The 20,184-nt window shown below is 49.6% G+C and overlaps 2 protein-coding genes across 2 annotated transcripts in view; both read right to left on the bottom strand.

Moving 5' to 3' along the window:
- Nucleotides 1-7,362, bottom strand: part of LOC122379022 (myristoylated alanine-rich C-kinase substrate-like) — a 39,306-nt gene extending 31,944 nt beyond the window's left edge. The window contains exon 1 of the mRNA XM_043360869.1: nt 7,046-7,362. Coding sequence (XP_043216804.1) covers nt 7,046-7,078 — 33 coding nt within the window. The 5' untranslated portion in view covers nt 7,079-7,362. The remainder of the gene's footprint in view (nt 1-7,045) is intronic.
- A 1,602-nt stretch (nt 7,363-8,964) lies between these two features.
- Nucleotides 8,965-18,253, bottom strand: LOC122378985 (mediator of RNA polymerase II transcription subunit 19-like). Its single transcript, XM_043360760.1, is given in 6 exon segments — nt 8,965-9,392; nt 9,394-9,561; nt 13,463-13,562; nt 15,427-15,589; nt 15,798-16,275; nt 18,088-18,253. Coding segments are annotated over 5 exon segments (726 nt in total). The 5' UTR covers nt 15,994-16,275; nt 18,088-18,253; the 3' UTR covers nt 8,965-9,293.
- Between the last annotated feature and the right edge of the window lie 1,931 nt (nt 18,254-20,184).

Here is a 20,184-nt window from a genome sequence, read left to right as displayed (position 1 = left end):
TTACGACTCACCTGGTAAGCTCAAACTGCTCTGGCTGGCTGACGGCTTAAAGGTAGTGTGCCACCTTTGAAAGATTTCCCATTTTATTTTTCCTACGATAAGAAGCTTCTGTTTTTACCTAATATCGCAAAAAAAATCAAAAATGGGCCTGGAATAGTGCCTTTTTCGCCTAAAAGTTTTTCGGTTTTTAGATATGTATAACAACTGTAGTGGGCTCACCTGCAAACAGGCGTCGGGCAACAATCGCGAATGCGGCGCACTTGTGACAATAAGCAAAGGTCATTATAGTGTTACGACCATACGACGTACGGGAATGAGTTATCAGCTGTCTAATCGTAGACAACACAATGTCGAGCCTTAAACTGTAAGCCCGTATTGGTATTGTTTCTTTTATTTGGCTGTCGAACATTATTTATGGTTTGAAATATGATTTTATGTAAAATAATTGATATGAAAAAGCCGTCTTATAAGTTATGACCCCATTTCACCACACGCAAGTGGCAGAAATGACAATGATCAGCTGACGCATTTTTCTTGGCCGAAGTCAGAGCGCGCGGCCCGACGCACCACGCGTATTTGGAAATTCCGACCTCGACGAGCATCAGAAGCCACCTAACAGGCGTGTTCGAAACCGCAGGAGATGATGATGAACGGGTTTATCGAAACTTGATTGGATGAGCATTAGGGTGGTCCTTATTTTCGAAAATCGTATTTGGATACCTTGCGCCCCTTCAATCGGTGCCGTTTAACGAAAAAACCTGTCTGTCAAAATTTCAGATCCCTACTTCAATATTTACTGGTAGCTCAACGTTCGTTCATTCGTCAATGTTCGCTCAATGTCCGTTTCGTCGATCAATGTTCGTTCCCTCTTCTTCAGTGGTAACGATGTCTACGACGCAAACTTCTGGGTACATTGTGTCCCCCAGTGATGAACTCCTTGGCTCCAAGCTCCCAGTAGCGGCGGAACACCTTCAATTAGGGGGGGGGGGAGGGCACTGCCGACTTTTGGTCCCATTCTTTCCATGCAACGCCCATAGGGCTAATGTTAAAATGGCAAAATTAAGGGGGTACGGTGCTCCGGTGCCCTCCCCCCGTTCCACCACCTATGCAAGCTCCCATCCCGCGGCCAATCTCTCGCCTGCTTTCTCCACCGCCACCAAATCCTCAAGGAAACGGTCCGGGAAGCGGCCAACCGGACGTTAGAGAAGGTAGAAGAATTCTGGGCCAGGGCTAGGATTCCCACCCAGCACAAGCGGAGAGCGTTCAAGAAGGTGGAAACTCTCTTCGACGAGTGGAAACGCCTAAAAAAGAACAAGAACAAGACTTCCGCCACCTAGACAGGCAACGAGGACGCATTCAAGAAACGTCTGGAAGACATCTTTGATATCGCCCACGGTGACGCAATGTCCTTGATAACCATCCCGGAAGATCGCGCCTTCCTTCTCGCCCAACGTGAGCCAGGGAGACGGGACAGAATGACAGGGGCAGGCATGGCGCTCCATTCCCAAGAAAAGAGGAAGAGGAGGAGGGATGACGCCGAAGAGAGGAGGAGGAGCAAGGCGTCGGAGGAGGAGCGGGTGGCAGCCGACCAAGTGGAGCTGGGAAGCTTAACTTCGAGTAGCTCCGAATCGTCCCCACTTCGCGGAGCCGTGAGACCTGGCCCCAGCATGGGTACAGTCACTCTGTCATCCCGGAAGCGTGGTCGAACCACGGTCATCACGCCGCAACTTTCCGCTAAAGTCTAACGTCTAACGTCTAACGTGTGGGTGGGTGGGGGGGGGGGTTGACTCCTCTGCCGTTTGACTCCTGATCGCGCTAGAGCTTTGCAGAAAAAAGAGCGTGTTGCCCGTGATGAGAGGAAGCCGATGATACCCAATTTTAAGGTCCAAGGTCATTTTAAGATCCAGGTCCAAGGTCCAAGGTCACTCCTGATCGCGCTAGAGCTTTGCAGAAAAAAGAGCGTGTTGCCCGTGATGAGAGGAAGCCGATGATACCCAATTTTAAGGTCCAAGGTCATTGGTTGACCTTCCAGGTCATGTCAATGACCCAATGGTCAGGAAAATCGGAACCTGCTAGAACTTCATAAGGTGAAGCTGTTATGTTTTTTTTTGGGGTGCTGATCACGAATTTCATGTTAGTTTTGATCACATATGATATCTTCATGCAATTAGACCAGGTCGGGTCAGGTCAGGTCAGGTCAACCATTAGGCGTCCTGCCGGCTATCCATAGTAGGTGTCAACTACCTACACTGACGGCGTCGTAACATGTTACGAAGGCACTAAAACTACTTAGTAAATGTTCAAATGGATGCTTAATTCGAAATCAGCCCGAAAAACTACCCTAGAAACATGTACACCTCGGAAAATTGGCCCGATGTCATCAAAGTCAGTGACCTGACCTGACCTTCAGGTGACCTTGACACCCAACGTAATGCAAGGGACGAACATCATTTCACATGTTTGGACGTTTATAATCGCAAAAAGACTAGAAACGCGCGGATAATGAGAGCTGACATGCCCTGAATCGCGATTCTGGCCAAACATGGTCTCGAGAAATAGGTCAGGGGTCAAAGGTCATTTGGGTCAGGGTCATGAAATTTTTAGAGTTGGTGTAAAATTGATTAACTCGAGGGTACTGAAAGTTTCGTCGTGATCGGCCGATTTTTGCGTGAGTTATTCGCGAAAACCCATAGGGGGTCCATCCGACCCGCTACACATACGAGGGTTAATATGCTTTGAGCCACCAAAAAAAATCCGCCGATTTCACTATTTTTGCTCTTTTTCCACGTTTCTAGACGAATGGCATCATTTGAGGGGGCGCAAGCGCGAAAAAAACACAAATTAAAATTTTGTATGGAAATAAGGACCACCCTAATGAGCATATCGGTAATAGCGATTTCAGTGTGTGCATTTATTGTTCATAGTGGTGTGAAATGTGGTTGGGGTACGACCGACAACCCGTCGGGGCGAATTTCGCACTGGGGTACTCAAAATTTGAAGAATTTAAGACGTTTCCATGAGTTTTGAAGGTATGGATAAGTTCTAAAAATCCGGTTCTCCTTATCTGGGCCATTAACTCCATACGGTCCAAGAAAGCTGGCACACTACCTTTAACCTTCCAGGCGGTGGGGGGGCATTTTTTTGCCCCCCCCCCCCTTTAGTTTTTTCGATAAATCTCGAGAACCGCTGCGCCGATCGTCACCAAACTTTCAGTACCCTCCCGGGAGCAGCTAGCGCACATGGTGACCAAAAATTTTTCCAAAGGCTATGATAGGTTGGCCGCTTATGACGTCAGAGTGACGTCATTTTTGCCATTTTCGACCCAAAAAAAGGTTTCGCGGGAAGAGCTGTCAGGCCTACAAATTTAGAGATACAGAAAAATATTTCAGACATAAAAGGTGTGGAATTAAAAGGGCTACAAAACTGCTATTTCGGTTTTTCGATTTTTTTGGATTTTGACCCCCAAAAATCAAAAAATAGATTTTTTGAATATAATAGCCAAAAAATCCAAAAAGTTTTTTGAATTTCGTAAAAACCGGAATATATGTGATAGCCCCTACCGCCTTCTATCTACATACCAAATTTGAGATCGATAACTCTTTTTTTGGCCAAGTTATAGCGAAAAAACTGTTCAAAATTGATGACGTCAAATTTTCAAACTCAATTTTTAGCAATTCTAGACCTCGTAGCGCAAAACAAAGACCACCATTAGACTCCCCGTGACGAGCTGCATCGAATCGATACCCATTTTATGCAAAAATATCAACTTTGAAATTTGACCTTTTTTGACCTGACCTTGACCTGACCTCCACCAGAAAGTGACCTAAACCGTACTTGATGGTCTTATAACCAACACCATTGAGTTGGAAATGAAAAACTGGCCATAAAACATGCATCGCATAACCTTAGTAAAGTTGGGCTCATGTGGTGACCCTTGGTGACCTTTGGTGACCTGACCTGTGACCTGACCTGGTATGACCAGTGACCTCTAATAGCAGCATATGTACTAGTAGGGTGACCGGTTTTGCAAAAAGTTTCGAAAAGTTTTGCTCCCCAGGTCTAATCTAACGTATTTGGGGGTGCTGATCACGAATCCGGCGGAAAAAATATAAAATTCGAATTTTTTTTGACCGCCCCGGCTCTTTGAATATTTCCGGTTTTCTCAATTTTTGCATGTTTTTGAATAATATGATGAATGTAATGAAAAAATATTAACAATGTATCGCTAAATGCATGTACCAGTCGATTCGGCATACAGCGGCGTCGAAATCGGCAGGCGGCCTGCTTCACCGGCCTCGCAGGAAAGCATAAGGCTCGGAAGGTTTGCGTTAGTTACCCGATTCTCTCCATAGATGGCGCTGGCGTAGCCGCCCGCCGGCCGGTCGTTGCCGTGCCGTTCACAGCCCCGGCGGTCACTTGCGACCGTCGTGGTCGTTATGCTACGTCTATCAAAGCACGACAGAAATGTTCACTTCATTTTTGTGTTACTTCAGACATATTTTAGACCTAATGTTGAATTGGATAAATGACTATCGTGAATTGGCGAAATAGTGGAGTGCGCTCGGGAGCCATTTACAATAGCGAGGAACGTAGGTGGATTGATCTGAGTAACATATGACACTGCGTTCACTGTTGATATGAAGTTTATTCACACTATGTAGCATGTAGTCGGGTGACATGAGAACAAAGTGACTAACATACCTTGTGTACGACACATGGATGAAGCTAATGCTACTTTTTCATTTTGTTTCGGTAGGCCCGTTTATTCAGAGCGTAGCCGTCCTGTCGGTCTGCGCCTGTTACAGCTGTGACTGATTCGGTGGTCAGCTTTACAGCCCTTTCGGTGGATTGGGTATGGCAGGGGACCCCCGGGGGACCCCCGGGGAGTCTGTAGAAAGTCGCGCAACTCATCCTCGCTCATGTGTCGTACACAAGGGGGCTCAATGTCTCGGCCCTCGTCAACCGCTCGCTGCACGTTAACCAGTTCCATATAGTTGTTCGCTTGAACGTTAATTTCCGGCAGCCGGAAGTGCCGAATGGGCTGCTGCTGTGGCGGTGGGGGTGGCAGCTTTGGCGGCGGTCGTGGTGGCGGTGCCGGCGGTGGTGGTGGTGGTGGTGGTGGTGATGGCCGCCGCCGTTGCAGACGCCGCTGCTGCTGTTGTGGCGGCGGCGGCGGCGGCGGCGGCGGTGGTGGTGGTGGCGATGGCCGCCGCCTCTGTCGCCGCTGCTTCTGCTGTGGCGGGGGCATGGCATTAGGGCAGATGCAGTCCGCATAATCCAGAGCATTCGTCAAAAAAGGCAGCGACAGGAGCAGCCGCCGTTCCCGCCCCCGCCACAGCAGAAGCGCAGCGGCGACAGAGGCGGCGGCCATCGCCACCACCACCACCGCCACCGCCGCCGCCGCCGCCGCCACAACAGCAGCAGCGGCGTCTGCAACGGCGGCGGCCATCACCACCACCACCACCACCACCACCGCCGGCACCGCCACCACGACCGCCGCCAAAGCTGCCACCCCCACCGCCACAGCAGCAGCCCATTCGGCACTTCCGGCTGCCGGAAATTAACGTTCAAGCGAACAACTATATGGAACTGGTTAACGTGCAGCGAGCGGTTGACGAGGGCCGAGACATTGAGCCCCCTTGTGTACGACACATGAGCGAGGATGAGTTGCGCGACTTTCTACAGACTCCAAAACGGGGGTCCCCTGCCATACCCAATCCACCGAGAGGGCTGTAAAGCTGACCACCGAATCAATCACAGCTGTAACAGGCGCAGACCGACAGGACGGCTAGGCTCTGAACAAACGGGCCTACCGAAACAAAATGAAAAAGTAGCATTAGCTTCATCCATGTGTCGTACACAAGGTATGTTAGTCACTTTGTTCTCATGTCACCCGACTTCATGCTACATAGTGTGAATAAACTTCATATCAACAGTGAACGCAGTGTCATATGTTACTCAGATCAATCCACCTACGTTCCTCGCTATTGTAAATGGCTCCCGAGCGCACTCCACTATTTCGCCAATTCACGATAGTCATTTATCCAATTCAACATTAGGTCTAAAATATGTCTGAAGTAACATAAAAATGAAGTGAACATTTCTGTCGTGCTTTGATAGACGTAGCATAACGACCACGACGGTCGCAAGTGACCGCCGGGGCTGTAAACGGCACGGCAACGACCGGCCGGCGGGCGGCTACGCCAGCGCCATCTATGGAGAGAATCGGGTAACTAACGCAAACCTTCCGAGCCTTATGCTTTCCTGCGAGGCCGGTGAAGCAGGCCGCCTGCCGATTTCGACGCCGCTGTATGCCGAATCGACTGGTACATGCATTTAGCGATACATTGTTAATATTTTTTCATTACATTCATCATATTATTCAAAAACATGCAAAAATTGAGAAAACCGGAAATATTCAAAGAGCCGGGGCGGTAAAAAAAAAAATCGAATTTTATATTTTTCCGCCGGATTCGTGATCAGCACCCCCAAATACGTTAGTTTAGACCTGGGGAGCAAAACTTTTCGAAACTTTTTGCAAAACCGGTCACCCTAATGTACTAGACAACTGACGCCTTATCGCTGATTTTCGACAAAATGAGTTTTACTCGGTGTTATAGCGCTTTCCCTAGAAGCCCCGTGAACGGTGAAACATTTTATCTTTGACCTGACCTGTGACGTCATCGGTGACCCCGAGGTCAATGAAATTTGGTTTTCCTCGACAAATTTGACAGGGCTATCGAACGCCGTTTGAATTTTCCGGATCCGTCCAGTAGTTTCGGAGATACGGGGGGGGGGGCAAAAAAGTGCCCCCCCCCCCCCCCACCGCGCGGAAGGTGGCTGGTAGGCCCACCGCCTGCCGGGTTAACATAGACTTAGCTGGCTCACAGTTCATCCGTTTGGCTCTCAAGTCTCAGCTCACCAGGCTGGCTTGCATAGCTCACCTGGTTGACTCAGGGCTCATATGGTTGGCTCACAGCTCACTCGACTGACTCACAGTTCACCTGGTTGACACTGGACAGCTGCCTCAAAGTCGTTCACTCACCGTCAGAGCGAAGAGCGGCCGATGAAGCTCCATATCCTGTGCACTGTGCAGGCGAGAGACGAGCAGAGAGGACGAGCGCGCGCGCGTCTGCAGAGCGAACCGTGCGGCGTGCGGCGGCACTGAACGCGCTCTGGTGCGGCTCTGTGTCGAGGCCGGTCCCACCGGGCGGCCGCCGCTCACTGCTCGGCACTGGACCCTGAGCCGCCCGGCCCGTCCCCGCCGCCGCCCGAGCCGCCCACCGCGGCCTCGTGAGAGCCGGATCACCCTCCGCCGGCCCGTGAACGCGCCGCCAGAACCGGCCGCCGGCAAACGCCCCGCCACACAGCCGAGAGCTTTTTCATTTGTCGAAATTATCGGCACTGGAGTGCGCTCGTATGCTACGACCATTCCGACCAGGCTCGGTTTGGCTTCTCGCTGAATGGCAAACAGGATTATTGACATCACAGTGGCATTCAAGTCGATGATGAGCATGATATGAGATACAGGGCGCTTCCAGAAATTCATATAGAAGTTGGGCTCGAAAAACGTCAGCTCCTCCGGGCCCTAATCAGGATGGCTGAATGCCGACAATATTCTCTTATGATCAGCAGCGCCGGAATGCCCTGGCAGCGCTTCGTCATTTTCAATATGCGGCCGGAATGTGTGCCCGCTGCCGCATTTGGACAGTGTAATAAGGCAACTTCTATGAACGCGTTGACCAATGACGCCCGGTATGAGCCTAACGAAATATGCCGACGGAACCGGATGTCATGAAACTTAAGGTAATAGGAGACGCATTGTGAGCCTCAGCTCTCGTCTTCCTGATTACGTAGAAAATCGGTTTTAAAGCCGCTATCACGGTGAAACGGATTGGTTCTACGGTAGTTTATGTAACGACTTTGTATTCATGCTTTTCAAGACAATTGCCGGCTACAGCCAGTAAGCTGAGCATCCTAACTCTCGACGGTCGACGGCACTGCCTGACACCTCATGTAGGCATAATGATGAATAACGATTCAATCACCAGCTATGGCCTCCAGGTAACCTCAGAGGGACGTTGCACCGCGTCGGGGCGAAAGTGCGGAGGACGATCGTCACTTTCTCTGTGTACAGAACATCCACAACATTGTGGTTGGATTATACGACGACAGAGCTTGCATCATGTTCGGCTGTTGGTCGAAACCGGCTTCTCTGCCCATGCAAGGCGTGTCGCACCGCACTGAGTCGCAGTGGGACCTTCCCGCCGATGGAAAACGAGGTGTTTCGGCCGATCCAGGAGAAGTTTATTGGAACTATCACGCTTAAGAACTTCGTGTCTATGCATTGCTAATGGTCACTAAACTTCGATACAAATGATTTGATACCGCAGTTTTATAAGACCTGTTCGAGTCCCCGGTATCGGACGGTGTCGGTGACGTTTTGTGACTGGCGTTGTCGGGTGAGGCGTTATTTAGGCTGTAGTGTTCGACTGCCGGTCTGTGAGTGCCCGACTGCTGGTCGGCCGCAGACACACAGTCGCCGCTGTCGGGTGAGGTGTCGGTCTGCAGTGTCCCGCTGTGCTGTCGGACCGGCCAGTGTCGCGCCACTGCTGGATCGCCGTTATCGGGTGAGGTGTTGGTCTGCGGTGTTGGACTCGGCAGGTCGGCCGCTGACACACAGTCGCAGTCTCCGGCTACTGGCCCGGCGCCGTGCACGACACAGCACGGTAGCACCAGATAACGACTCCATCACAGCAACACGTGGGCACCACTAACTCAGATCAGGGGTCAGTCAGTAATACGATTTTAGTGTGTGTTGTACCCTCAGGGTGAATTATTCCAGATGCGTAATTCGATGCATAATTCGATGTATGTTAGCGGTGTGTCCCGCAGAGTCAGTGGATAGAAGCGTTGGCGGGGCCCGTCTACGAATGCTGTCTCCAATCTATATCAAAGGCAAGCTTATTTTCCTCATACTTTGTATTCTATCTCCCTTCTCCAATCACATATCTACTATGTTGTACATGCAGGGAACACATCTCAAGACAAAAATACGCATCCGAAACAAACACGAACATCATTACGGTTCCGCACGTCTCTACCACGAGCAGAGAATAGACGCGCTGCCTTATAAACTGATGTGAAGACATCACACCGGACTGCGCAGGAGCGGACAAATGCATGCACACAGCACTGACTGCCGTGTTCGCCGGCCCGGCCGCAGTGAACAAACCGTCCAAGGCTCAGGACCACGACCCACGGTCACCGTCGGCGGCAGGCGGCAGCCGCCCTCATATCGCCTTGCCATTCCCATTTGTGGTTCCACTGACACCCGGGTGCTCCGGACTGTGCTTCTGTTTCTTCTTCTTTTTCTCTTTCTTCTTCTTTTTTCCGCTCCTTTTCGTCCTCGTTGCGTTTCTTTTTGTGTTTCTTTTCGGGCGGTTCTCCGGCGTCGGTGCCCTCCTGGGACGATGTGTCGCCAGCTCGGTGTTTGTGCTTCTTGTGCTTGTGTTTGCGCTTCATCGGCGCCTGGCTGGTGAACCGGTACTGCTCGGGCAGCTGCGGCAGAGAGCGGGGACGGCGTGTCACCGGGGAACGGTGGCCACTGCGGCCGGAAAGGACTGCGGGCAGTGACTGTCAAGTGTCAGCACAGCACGCTCGACAGAGCAGCTGCTGTGGCCGCGGTGCTCCTCAGACTGGAAAATGGACGGCCGCGCCTGGGCGCACCAGCTGTCCGCTCGATGTGTGCCACCTCTGCCCCGCACATTATGTGACCCTCCAGTCCCTGGTTACTGAGATGAACCCGATACTGAACGAGTGAGCGGGCATCTGTGTCTGATACTGGTCGATGTAAAGAACTGTACCTACTCTAGCCCTTATGATTTTGTTTGTTTATTTAGGCTTTGGGATGCGCCGACTGCTATGCTAGCCACTTGCAATTTTGTATACGCATCTTATATTTACGCGCGTGAATATGGGTCGGGGGCCACTCATAGGACTGATGTAAGTGGAACGATCACCCGGCCATACCTTGTCCAGCCCCGTTTCGTCAATGAGCATGATAATATGTAGTATATAATCAGTAAAACGTCTTTTGGGCGAAGAACGAGCGAGCGAGATAGTGAGCCCTGCACGTGCGGAAGGGCGAGAGGGTACTTACAACGGGCTTGTGCAAAGCACCCTTCTAACCAGTCACATAGCGGTGTGCCAAATTTGAACGCAATCGACCCAGCCGTTCCTGAGATCTGGAAGCGGCATTCCGCACGTGCACACGTGCAAACGGGGTCCAAACTGACTTTTGCACGGCACCCTACCAACCGGTCACCAACCGTGTACCAAATTTGAGCGCAATCGGCCCAGCCGTTCTCGAGATCTGGAAGCGCCCCCTGCACGTGCGCACGTGCAGTAGCACCTTAACCGCAACACATGGGAAGGCATTGCCTGATGGGAGCCTACCTGTATGCATAGGCGGCGGAACGGGGAGGGCACCGGGGCACAGTGTCCCCTTTGATTTTGGCATTATTAGCCCTATGGGCGTTGCATGGAAAGAATGGGACCAAAAGTCGGCAGTGCCCCCCCCCCCCCCCCGTAATTGAAGGTGTTTCGCCGCTACTGCCTGTATGCCAAGTTTCAGCGAAATCGCCCCAGTAATTACCGAGTTATTGAAATGGGAACAAAGTTGGCACCTATTCTTTTTACATTTTGCACGTGCAGTGGGAGTCACTCACATAGATCAAGAGTATCCGACCTTTGGTAGAAGAGATGCAGCTACCCTACAAAAATTACCGCAAGACAACCGCCCAAGCGGCTGCTGAGATATGAGCCTCTCAAAATCACTACTTTTGCAAAACAGCTTGAACACCCTTGACTTTTCACGTGGCACGTGCCACGACGGTCACTGAGATGTATCAAAAGTAGTCAATTACGGGGTAGAAGGGATGGGGCTACCCAGCAAAAAAGACCGCAGGCCAATCGGTCCAGCGGTTGTTGAGATATAAGCCTCTCTAAAGCGCTACAGGCCGGGCCGGGCCGGGCCGCCCATACCCTGGCCCATACTGAGATTTTTCCGTTATATATTGAAAAGACTTCGCTGCGCTCGCTCGTAATCAACTAATGGAAACGAAAGAAAGAAAGAATGAATATAGCCAGCAATGGACATTGAAAAGCATTCTAACAACTAAGGTCTAAGTCATACGTAATTTTCTTAGGTGGAACTTGGTAAAACATGAGCCTCGAACATTTCAAAGAAGTGGCACGATAAAAATGTAAATAAAGCAAAAATGTTCCAGAAAAAGTGCCATGAAATATACGTTTCACACTACGCATTTCCGTTGAACATGTAAACAAAGGACAATTTCTGCACATTATGGGTGCTTTGGAGCGCAATAAGGCACTAATGTTATCGGAAACCACCAGCGCCATTGATGGTAAGCGGTCAAGCGATACGGTCTTTCAATTGCTGCTCTTGGTTGACGGCGGCAGTAGCTTCCGCCGTTTAGCGCAATCGGCATCGATCAGAAAAATGACCTAAGGTCAACGACAAGCTGTACATACAGCTACCCTACAAAGACCAGAGGGCATTGAACACCCGAGGGCGGATCGCTGTGCTATTTATGCTGTAAATTTAGAATCGCAGCCGACCCGGCAGCTGCTCTTCTCCGTCCCTTTGAAAACACACAAATGAGAATGACTCCCTGGTTACCAAGCATTCTCAGCGCACAGCTTCAGTTTAACAGCCAGTAGGATACGCATAACTCTTGACCAACCAGCTGAACTTAAGAAAACGTCCTCTCCATACTAGTCCTTACGAATCCTGGCATAATTCGCAGACACCCTCCCCCACACGGGACGATGCTCGTGGATGACCGATCGGTTCTCTCACACCTGTGCCGGGACAGTAGGAGGGTAACTGGGGACCTGTCCTTGAGGCCCTGGCACAAGGTGTGCCATCGTCGACCCATCTGGGTCACTGGGCGGCCCGCGCGCCGGTCGAGCCGTGGGCAGGGGCCGATTAGCGCGTCCAGAGCCGTGGGCGGGCGGCGGACGGTGCGGCCCGCTAACCGGAGCCGACAGGAGCGCCGAGCGCCGGGCCGGGATGGCCACTCGGCCGGTCAACAGCGGGGCGCCCACTCAGCCTGTCGGCGCCCATTAGCGGCGCCCGACAGAGGAGCAGCCGGCGCCCGGCGACTGTGAGCGCAGGACGCACCCCTCTCCGCCCCTCCCCGGTCGAGCAGTGCGCACTGCGCAGCAGCCGGGAGACCTGACACGGCAGCTCAGCGACAACCGATGGCTCACATCTGATCCCAGATCGGCCAGCCATTCCCGTAAGAGCTTTGTGTCATATTTATAGAATTCGATTAGGTGGCATTGAAAGCCCCGGTTCGTCTAAATTCGCAGATGAAGCCATATGTCATTTAGCCATTCCGCGGTTTGACATTTAATTTACGCAAGCCGGAATCTATACACCATATAGTTCACGCCCGCCGGCCCAGTAACTGTCAGCGCGAGGTGCTCTCGGCAATATACTGTCGATGGGGCCTACGGCGGTGAGAAAACCGCGGCGCCCGGCGGCCGGACGGGGTCACAGCGACCGGCCCAGCCGCCCTGATACCGAAAATAACAAACCAGTGCAGCTCGTTTGCCGTATGAGCGACACTGGCCAATTTGCATGTAACGAGCGCAGTCGGCTCTATGAGAAATGATCCAATTAACTGTCCAATGTGACGCCAGGCCCGTCTCACTCCGAACTCGGCACAACAGACCGCTCGCCGTCGGCCGGCCGAATTACGGTGACACATGGACCGCTGACTGCCGACTGATACACCCCATCACTGCCACTGATGTACGTACCGGCGTGACGCGACTAATACACCCGCTGACGTCATCCGACGTTATCCGCTGACGTCACTTGATGACCCGTTCAACGTCACCTGATGACCCAACCAACGTCTACCGAGGCTTCCTCCAGACTGAGGCATCCGACCCACTCACATCCAGGCATCCTCCTAGCAATCGTGGGAGGACACCGTCTCGTCTAGCGCCGACATGATGGTGACTCATTAAGTACCTTAGTACTACACTTAGTAAGTAGGTGACACTTGCCGATTCTCTAATCTAACCTTGATATCTGCCGAATCCCTAATCTAGCCCTGACACCCGCCTACTCACTAATCTAACCCTAATACTGCTACGGAGACGCGTCGATCTAACCGTAGTAATACGTGGACGACTCAAGAAGCTTATAGTGACATTACAACGTCACCTCACCATTCTACGCCCGAACACCCTGACGACTCACCTATCTAACCACAAACCTTGCTAGCTCACAAATCTAATCGTGAACACAGCGAGCTCACCAATGAAACCATGAACACTATGCCGGCACACTACTTCAACCGTGGAAGGTGCGCGAGTCGTGAGTCGTGAGTCGTGACACGGCGCGGCGAGTCGGTCATCTTACCGGTCCGGCGTGCAGGCGGAACCCGGTGAGCTGCAGACTGGTGAGCGGGAGCAGCTCCTTCCCCACCACGGGCGGCTTCTCGATCAGACCGCGCAGAGAGCTGACGGCACACCAACAGACATTTGAGCGTTAGAGGAACACTGTATCATACTGATCGGTCATCAACGGAGAGTCACGGACACGCCAGCCAGCAGCCGCAGTATTTCGGGTCACTGTGCTATAAGAGACATGTTCCATGCCAACACATTGACGTCGCCTCAGGTCTGAAAACCACGGCGGGCGGGCTGTCACAGACTCAAATCGCCGATGACACCACCGCCGAGCGAGGGTCGCGCAAAGATTCGGCGGATGGTGAAATGTCAGTGGAGTGTCAGATGAGAGGCTTGCACAAATGAATGCAGTAAATGGTCAGCTTAGTTCGGAGCTTGGTAATTAAGTATGGTACAAGGGTGCTTAAAAGGCCTTGGAGCACAAAAAAAAACATCTGTATTTTATGATCAACGTCAAATTCTTAAAAGCTACACGTAGCTTCTTGAATGATGGGCAGTAAATAAAAATTCATTTGAATGAAATAACTAGATCAAGAAGACTTTTATCTTGTGGCTGTTGTGCCGAAGTTTTGTTTTCTCGTACGGCAGTCATGCTGATTGCATGACATATGGTTACAGACCACTGAGTATATGCTGGTGACACTCGTCAAATATGATAATAAAGGATAAAAAAGAAGTCTTTTATTCACACAATCCCTTCGTGAAAAAAAATCACGCTTTAAATTCACACGGGCCATCATCTTGCGCATTTAACGAACTCCCTACAATAGCCTCAAGCGGAGTATCGAAAGTGACTGTGTGGAAAGCGTCTTACGTCAACTACTAGCCCACCCAGCGGCACAATAACTGTCAACATAATTCATCGATCAAACTCTCTGTACATCAGTGCAGTAAAGCCGCGTAACTGGTCTTTGTTCACTGGGGCTCGGTTCCAATCTCACCAAACAGCGACGGCACCGACGGGCTGGGGGGAGGAGGGGGGGGGGGGGGCCGTCCCCCTGCCCGAGCAATAACCGGCCGACGGGGTAACTTAGAGGCCAACTTGGGCGGCCGACGGCGCGTGCGGTGCGTGCTCGATGTCAACACAGCGGGCACGGGGCGGCGTTTGACACCACGACCCGGCGCGCCGGATGGGACTCGGAAATGGATGGGTGCTGCCCCAGGCACGTCCACAGCTGCTCTACCGGCGCCTAATGTTGGGAAATGTTGGCACCATACCTTTCTTAGGAAAATACCAATGCATGGCACTCTGAACTTCTGAAATTTTGGAGCTGACATTCAACTAGCCTGGCCAGATTGAATCTCGATGGATTATTTTGATGCGTAGACAATGCCATGATTCTTTTTCCACGGGTAAACACGAAACTTTCAGCTGTCGAAAACCACTAAATGACCACGAATGAAATTATTTTCTTCATTAGTGTGAAAAGTAAGGGAAGAGCGATAAAACCAAATAAACACGGGCGCCACTTTCCAACATTTCAAAAGTGATGTGTAAAACATTTAAAGATTCAGTCATATTTAGCGATAGTTACCAGCTGATCAATGAGGGCAAAATGTCGGCAAAAACTTGTTAGAGGCCGCATAAGATCAGTCAAACACCGTCATCTATCCGAACAAATGCCTCTAGCACGTTAATCAGTCCGCATTCTTATATATAAAAGGAAAGCAGTCATTTCTTCCATCAGACTGGGACACCTTTCATTAGGCAATGGATTCATTCCATTCCATCACCTACTCCTCAGTCTGCGGCGGAGACTAGGCAATATCCTATTCCAACTTTCCAGTCACACTGACACCAATAAACTGATTCACCGGTCAAGAGTCACTCCGTGAGAGCAGCCGCGCCCTCTAGTCCGCGGTCCTCCAGTCCGCGGCATCTGCTACAGCTGGCCGACCGGCGGCGCCACCCACCTGTTATCCAGCGAGCCCGGCGTGTCAATGACGCCGGGCAGGTTCGTCAGAAACGACGACAGCGAGTCCTTCATCTTCTTGCCCGTGAACTTGTTGTACGAGTGCTCCAGGTTATGGTGGTTCATCAGGTTGGTCGCTCCCGTCTCGCGGTTCTCATTCTCCACTGAAATGAAATATCCAAACATATTTTATTTAGGCATTAATGTGGGTATCAATTCATATGCGCGTTCTGCATGAAATGAGCAGATACAGTTTGCCATTCATAGGATCAGATGACCTAATTTGTTCACATATAACAGAATTAATGAACGTTATATAAAAGCACACACAAAATATGTACCCATCCAGAACATAGCCGAGGTGTTACATACCGACTGGCTCCTTCATCAGGTAGAAGGGTCCCGTGTGCACGATGGAGGCGCCCGTCTTGCCCAGCTGGATGGTGGTGCGCAGCGTGCCGGTCGAGTCCTGGCGCGGCACGGCCGGCGAGCGCACGCTGCGCGGCGAGCCCAGCGAGCCGGGCGACGGCGCCGAGTCGACGCGCCGGAACGGCTCGCCGGCCATCATCGACTCGAAGTCGGGCGCCAGCGCCGGCGAGCCGAACTCGAGGCCCGACTCGTCGCCGCCGTCTGCGCCGCGCAGGCCCTGGTTCAGGTCGTAGAACGCCAGCGTGCCGGCCGTGGGGGTGTCGGGCGGGCGCTCAGATGGCCAGACGCCCCCGGCGCTCCACCGATCGGCGCGCCGCCCCCAGTTGACGACGCCCGGACACACTGTTTGATGGCACCACTGAACGGCAGGTGGTCTGCCCGCTGGCTACTGCTGTGGCTGGTAGAGCTGTGTCACCAGATACTGTAGAGGAGGAAAGAGCATATTTAGATTCAAACATCCAAAATAGGCAAAATTGGCAATGACTGGGCGCAGACATATACAATATTGCTTGGATATGTTGCATTGAGATGTTTAGAACAACTTGGGCCAGTAGTGCAAAGAGCCACTAATAAATGGAACCATTTTTGCAATTTCTAATGATGACAATGCATTCACATTATGTACAAACTATAAATACATGAGAATGGTGTGCCATCATGTAATATTGGCCACCCAGCAGTGCTGGAAATAAGGCCGCTTTCTGGTCCCGGCGTTTTATTCTCCGGGCGGGTTAATCCCCGTCCAGCGTTTAGCCTTTCGGGACCCACTCAGGGTCGTGGTTGTTTTCGCCGCTCGCCCCAGACGAGATGCAAAGTTAATAGTCACACGAAGCTTATTTAGGGCCAGCCAAACCAGCCTAGTCTGAGGTTACTGTTAAATGTATGCATATAGGTGAAAGAAGAAGGTTTTGTACAATCAATTAATTTCGAAGTCGTACATTCAGAGGCCCCAAATATACTTCGTGTAACTATCAACTTTGCATCTCGAATGGGCCGAGCGGCGAAAACAACCGCAGCTCTGAGAGGGTCCCGAAAGGCTAAGCGCTAGACGGGGCTAACCCACCCGGAGAATAAAATGCCGGGACCAGAAAGCGGCCTCATTTCCAGCACTGCCACTCAGTCCTCACATCTTGGTTGTTGACATTTGACAATCAGCTCATTGATGCCCCAGTCACCTAAGCAACACACATACGATTTGATTCAATAACTGATTTAAAAATGAATGAATAGTACCTAGACAACTAACAAGGCCAGTAACACACCTTTCAGATCACTCAAGGCGACAACCAAGTTAGCACTGACCAATTATGAAAACATCATCTTAAAGTTAGCTTTACTTATCACTATTTTAATTTCTAGGCATTAAATCATATTGGTCATCTCATGCCTCAGCAATCAGCAGGCTCAGTAATGCCATATTCACCTACTTGTGCACTTACAGTGATACAACAGGTTTAAAAATGTGATTATAACCAGTCCTCCAAGCTGGTGTGTGTAGCAAATTTGAGTGTAATCGGCCCAGCCATTAGCCCATTTGCATTAGATAGAGTGCCGTAAGATGAGCAGGTTGACTGTTGGTGCGGTAAGGGCAGATGAACCTGAAGCCAGAACCTGAGCTCTGTCCGATTGCTGTTTTTTATCAGCATGCTGTCGGTTTTCCTCATATAGAAAAGTTATTGCTGGTGCTTCTAGGCCTCTCATTGGTCAAATGAATTGACCATGTGAATGAGACAAATGAGAATCCAAAAAATTGCAGCATGCTCGCAGCCTGCTGAAAAACTGTGACCATACAATGCCCAGGTGATGCAGTCAGGATCCCTGTTCGGTCAGTTTTTTTAGCGGTAGGCTGCAAGCATGCTGCTATTTCTTGGCACCTAATTGGTCTAATTTACGTGGTCTATGTATTACACCAATGAGAGGCCAAGAATAGCCAGTAATAGCTTCCTTATATGGGTAAAACCGACAGAATGCTGATAAAAAACAGTGACTGAATAGCTAGGTCAAGGTAGGGTTTAAAAAGCAAATTAGCAAATAGGTGTCTTTATCCTTGGGATATGAAAATAACAACAACAAAACAATTTGTTCAAATACACAAAAAATTACAGTGGATTCATTGTCATATTCCTTGACCATTTTTTCTTCTAAAAATGAAGGAAAAGGGGTATTTAATATATCAATACAGCAGGTCGAGGTATAAATCATGACACGCGTCAAAAGCCACAGCAACTCTTACCTTTTTCACCGATGCAATATAACTTAGGATGCTCGTAATAAAATTCAATTTTAAATAAACGGAAAACAGGGATAATAGATATGCTAATAACTATGCTCGGTGACGGTATACGTCGTATGCGTATGCGTATTGACGGTATGCATGGTATGCATGCGGCAATTGGACCGCACCGACCGCACTAATGTTTGTCCCAATCAAGGATTTGAATAAAGAACGTGAAAAAAGATAGGCGACCACTCCTCATCCATATGACGTAATGAGATCCGCTCTACATATTCTGCTTCTCGCGGGATCACTTTACTAATAATTTTTAGGGTTTCAACTCTCATGCGACATATCAGTCCCACGCACAAGGGGGAAAAGCTCAAATTATTGAGCGCTCAAAATATTGAGCGTGTGGCGTCAGAGGCTCCCATAGGCGTAATGCTGAGGGCTCAAAAAATTGAGCCGTTTCAGGAACACGTTTTGCAAAAGCAACTCGCAACACCTAGGGAGAAATGGCAACACCCTAGGAGAATCACTAATGATGCAAAACAGATTAGGCTTTCATATTTTTCACTGCTCAAGCTTCAATGATTGGGGGAACATCAATTTATAGGTCGAAATCTTACGGCATACCAGGATGACTTAAAAACAGGCCAATATTTATGTCGAAATAAAAGTTATTTTTTGTCCATTCACGTTTTTTACTAGGGTTCTGTTGGAAAGAGCATTTTTCATACTACCCAAAATGATTGCGATTCAATTTCACATTACCCATATCGGAGAATATTTTTCATTTGGCGGCGCCGTTTGTTTATTTCGTCGCGACGTCTCCGGTCGCGTGGTTGTCGTCGTCCTTGTGTTGAGGGTAAGTTTTTATCGTTTTAGTTGTACTTAGATGTTAAAAGGTACACTGAAAAGTTTGAATATGCTGTGATTTTAAATTTGGAAACACGTAAACGTCCATCAATTCACGTTTTCCTCGATTTGCGTGCAGATAAGTAACTGTCGACGAAAGTGGCGCCATCCGATATGATGTTTTGAAGGAAGGAGACACAACATATTTACGCGAAAATTTTTGTTTTTTAGTGGTCTAAGTGCTTCAAAGAGGCTGTGAATGTTTTCTTCACACAATTTTTCATTAGTTATGATGAGGTAAAAGGTAGTTTCAGTCTTAACTTTCATATAATTGACATTAAAACATATGATAGTCCACTGCTATCAGTGATTGAGTACCTTGATATTTGGCATTTCTTATTAATTTGAATGTATTCTCCATCCATATGTCCTGATAGTAAGTGACAATACTCTGCCAATATTTTTCCATAGTTTTCACATTCATTTTCCAGTCCTTTACATAACATCACAATTTATAATAAACAAAACTCAACTCCTTCATTACTTCACAACACTGACAGCATGACAGACTGACAGTCAACTATTGTGTGAGGAAGGCCACTTTCAAGCCTCAAGGTCTAGGCCGCCAGACGCCAGTCGGCAGTCACCACCAAATTTATAATCAATTAATTCATTATTATACTTTGAGACCCTCAGGTCACTGGATCAGCATCACATTTTCAGTTTCAATATAGTAAAGGTTTTATTTGTATGATGTGAAATATTTTCCTGAATCAGAATTTAATTATCCCTAGGTACCTGGTAGAGGTTTTGGATTTAATGCTCATTGTTGGTGTGCAGTCAGGATTTTTTGACAGATCCAGATAGGGAATCCTGAGCAATTTTATAGTAAAGTGGTCTCCTTATAATCACCACACATTTTATCAAAAGCATTTGCAGAATTCATTCAATGAAGAATTTTATCAATGTTGCACCCATTTCTTAGACGACCTAGGCTGCATCTTTTTTTTAGTTCCTGTTGTATGACATATTTTCCGTTTTGTTCCACTGCATAAAGAAAAAAATCGTTTGAGATCACCAAACAGCTTTTCTTTTTCTGGCAGGTCTGCACAACCAAGCGGTCGCTGGCGAGGACGTCGGCCGTCTCTGTGGGTAAGGTCATCTGTTCAGCCTTTGTGGAGATCAGCAAGACGTCACTAAGATGAAGACTTCGCTGGAGCAGAAGCCGCTGACCCGTGTCCGATCGGGCAGGTCATG

This window comes from Amphibalanus amphitrite, unplaced genomic scaffold, assembly GCF_019059575.1.
Source record: "Amphibalanus amphitrite isolate SeventyFive unplaced genomic scaffold, NRLGWU_Aamphi_draft 000069F_arrow, whole genome shotgun sequence".
Lineage (NCBI taxonomy): Eukaryota > Metazoa > Arthropoda > Thecostraca > Balanomorpha > Balanidae > Amphibalanus > Amphibalanus amphitrite.
The sequence above is the reverse complement of the archived record's forward strand: the minus strand, read 5'-3'. Positions and strand labels throughout refer to the sequence as shown.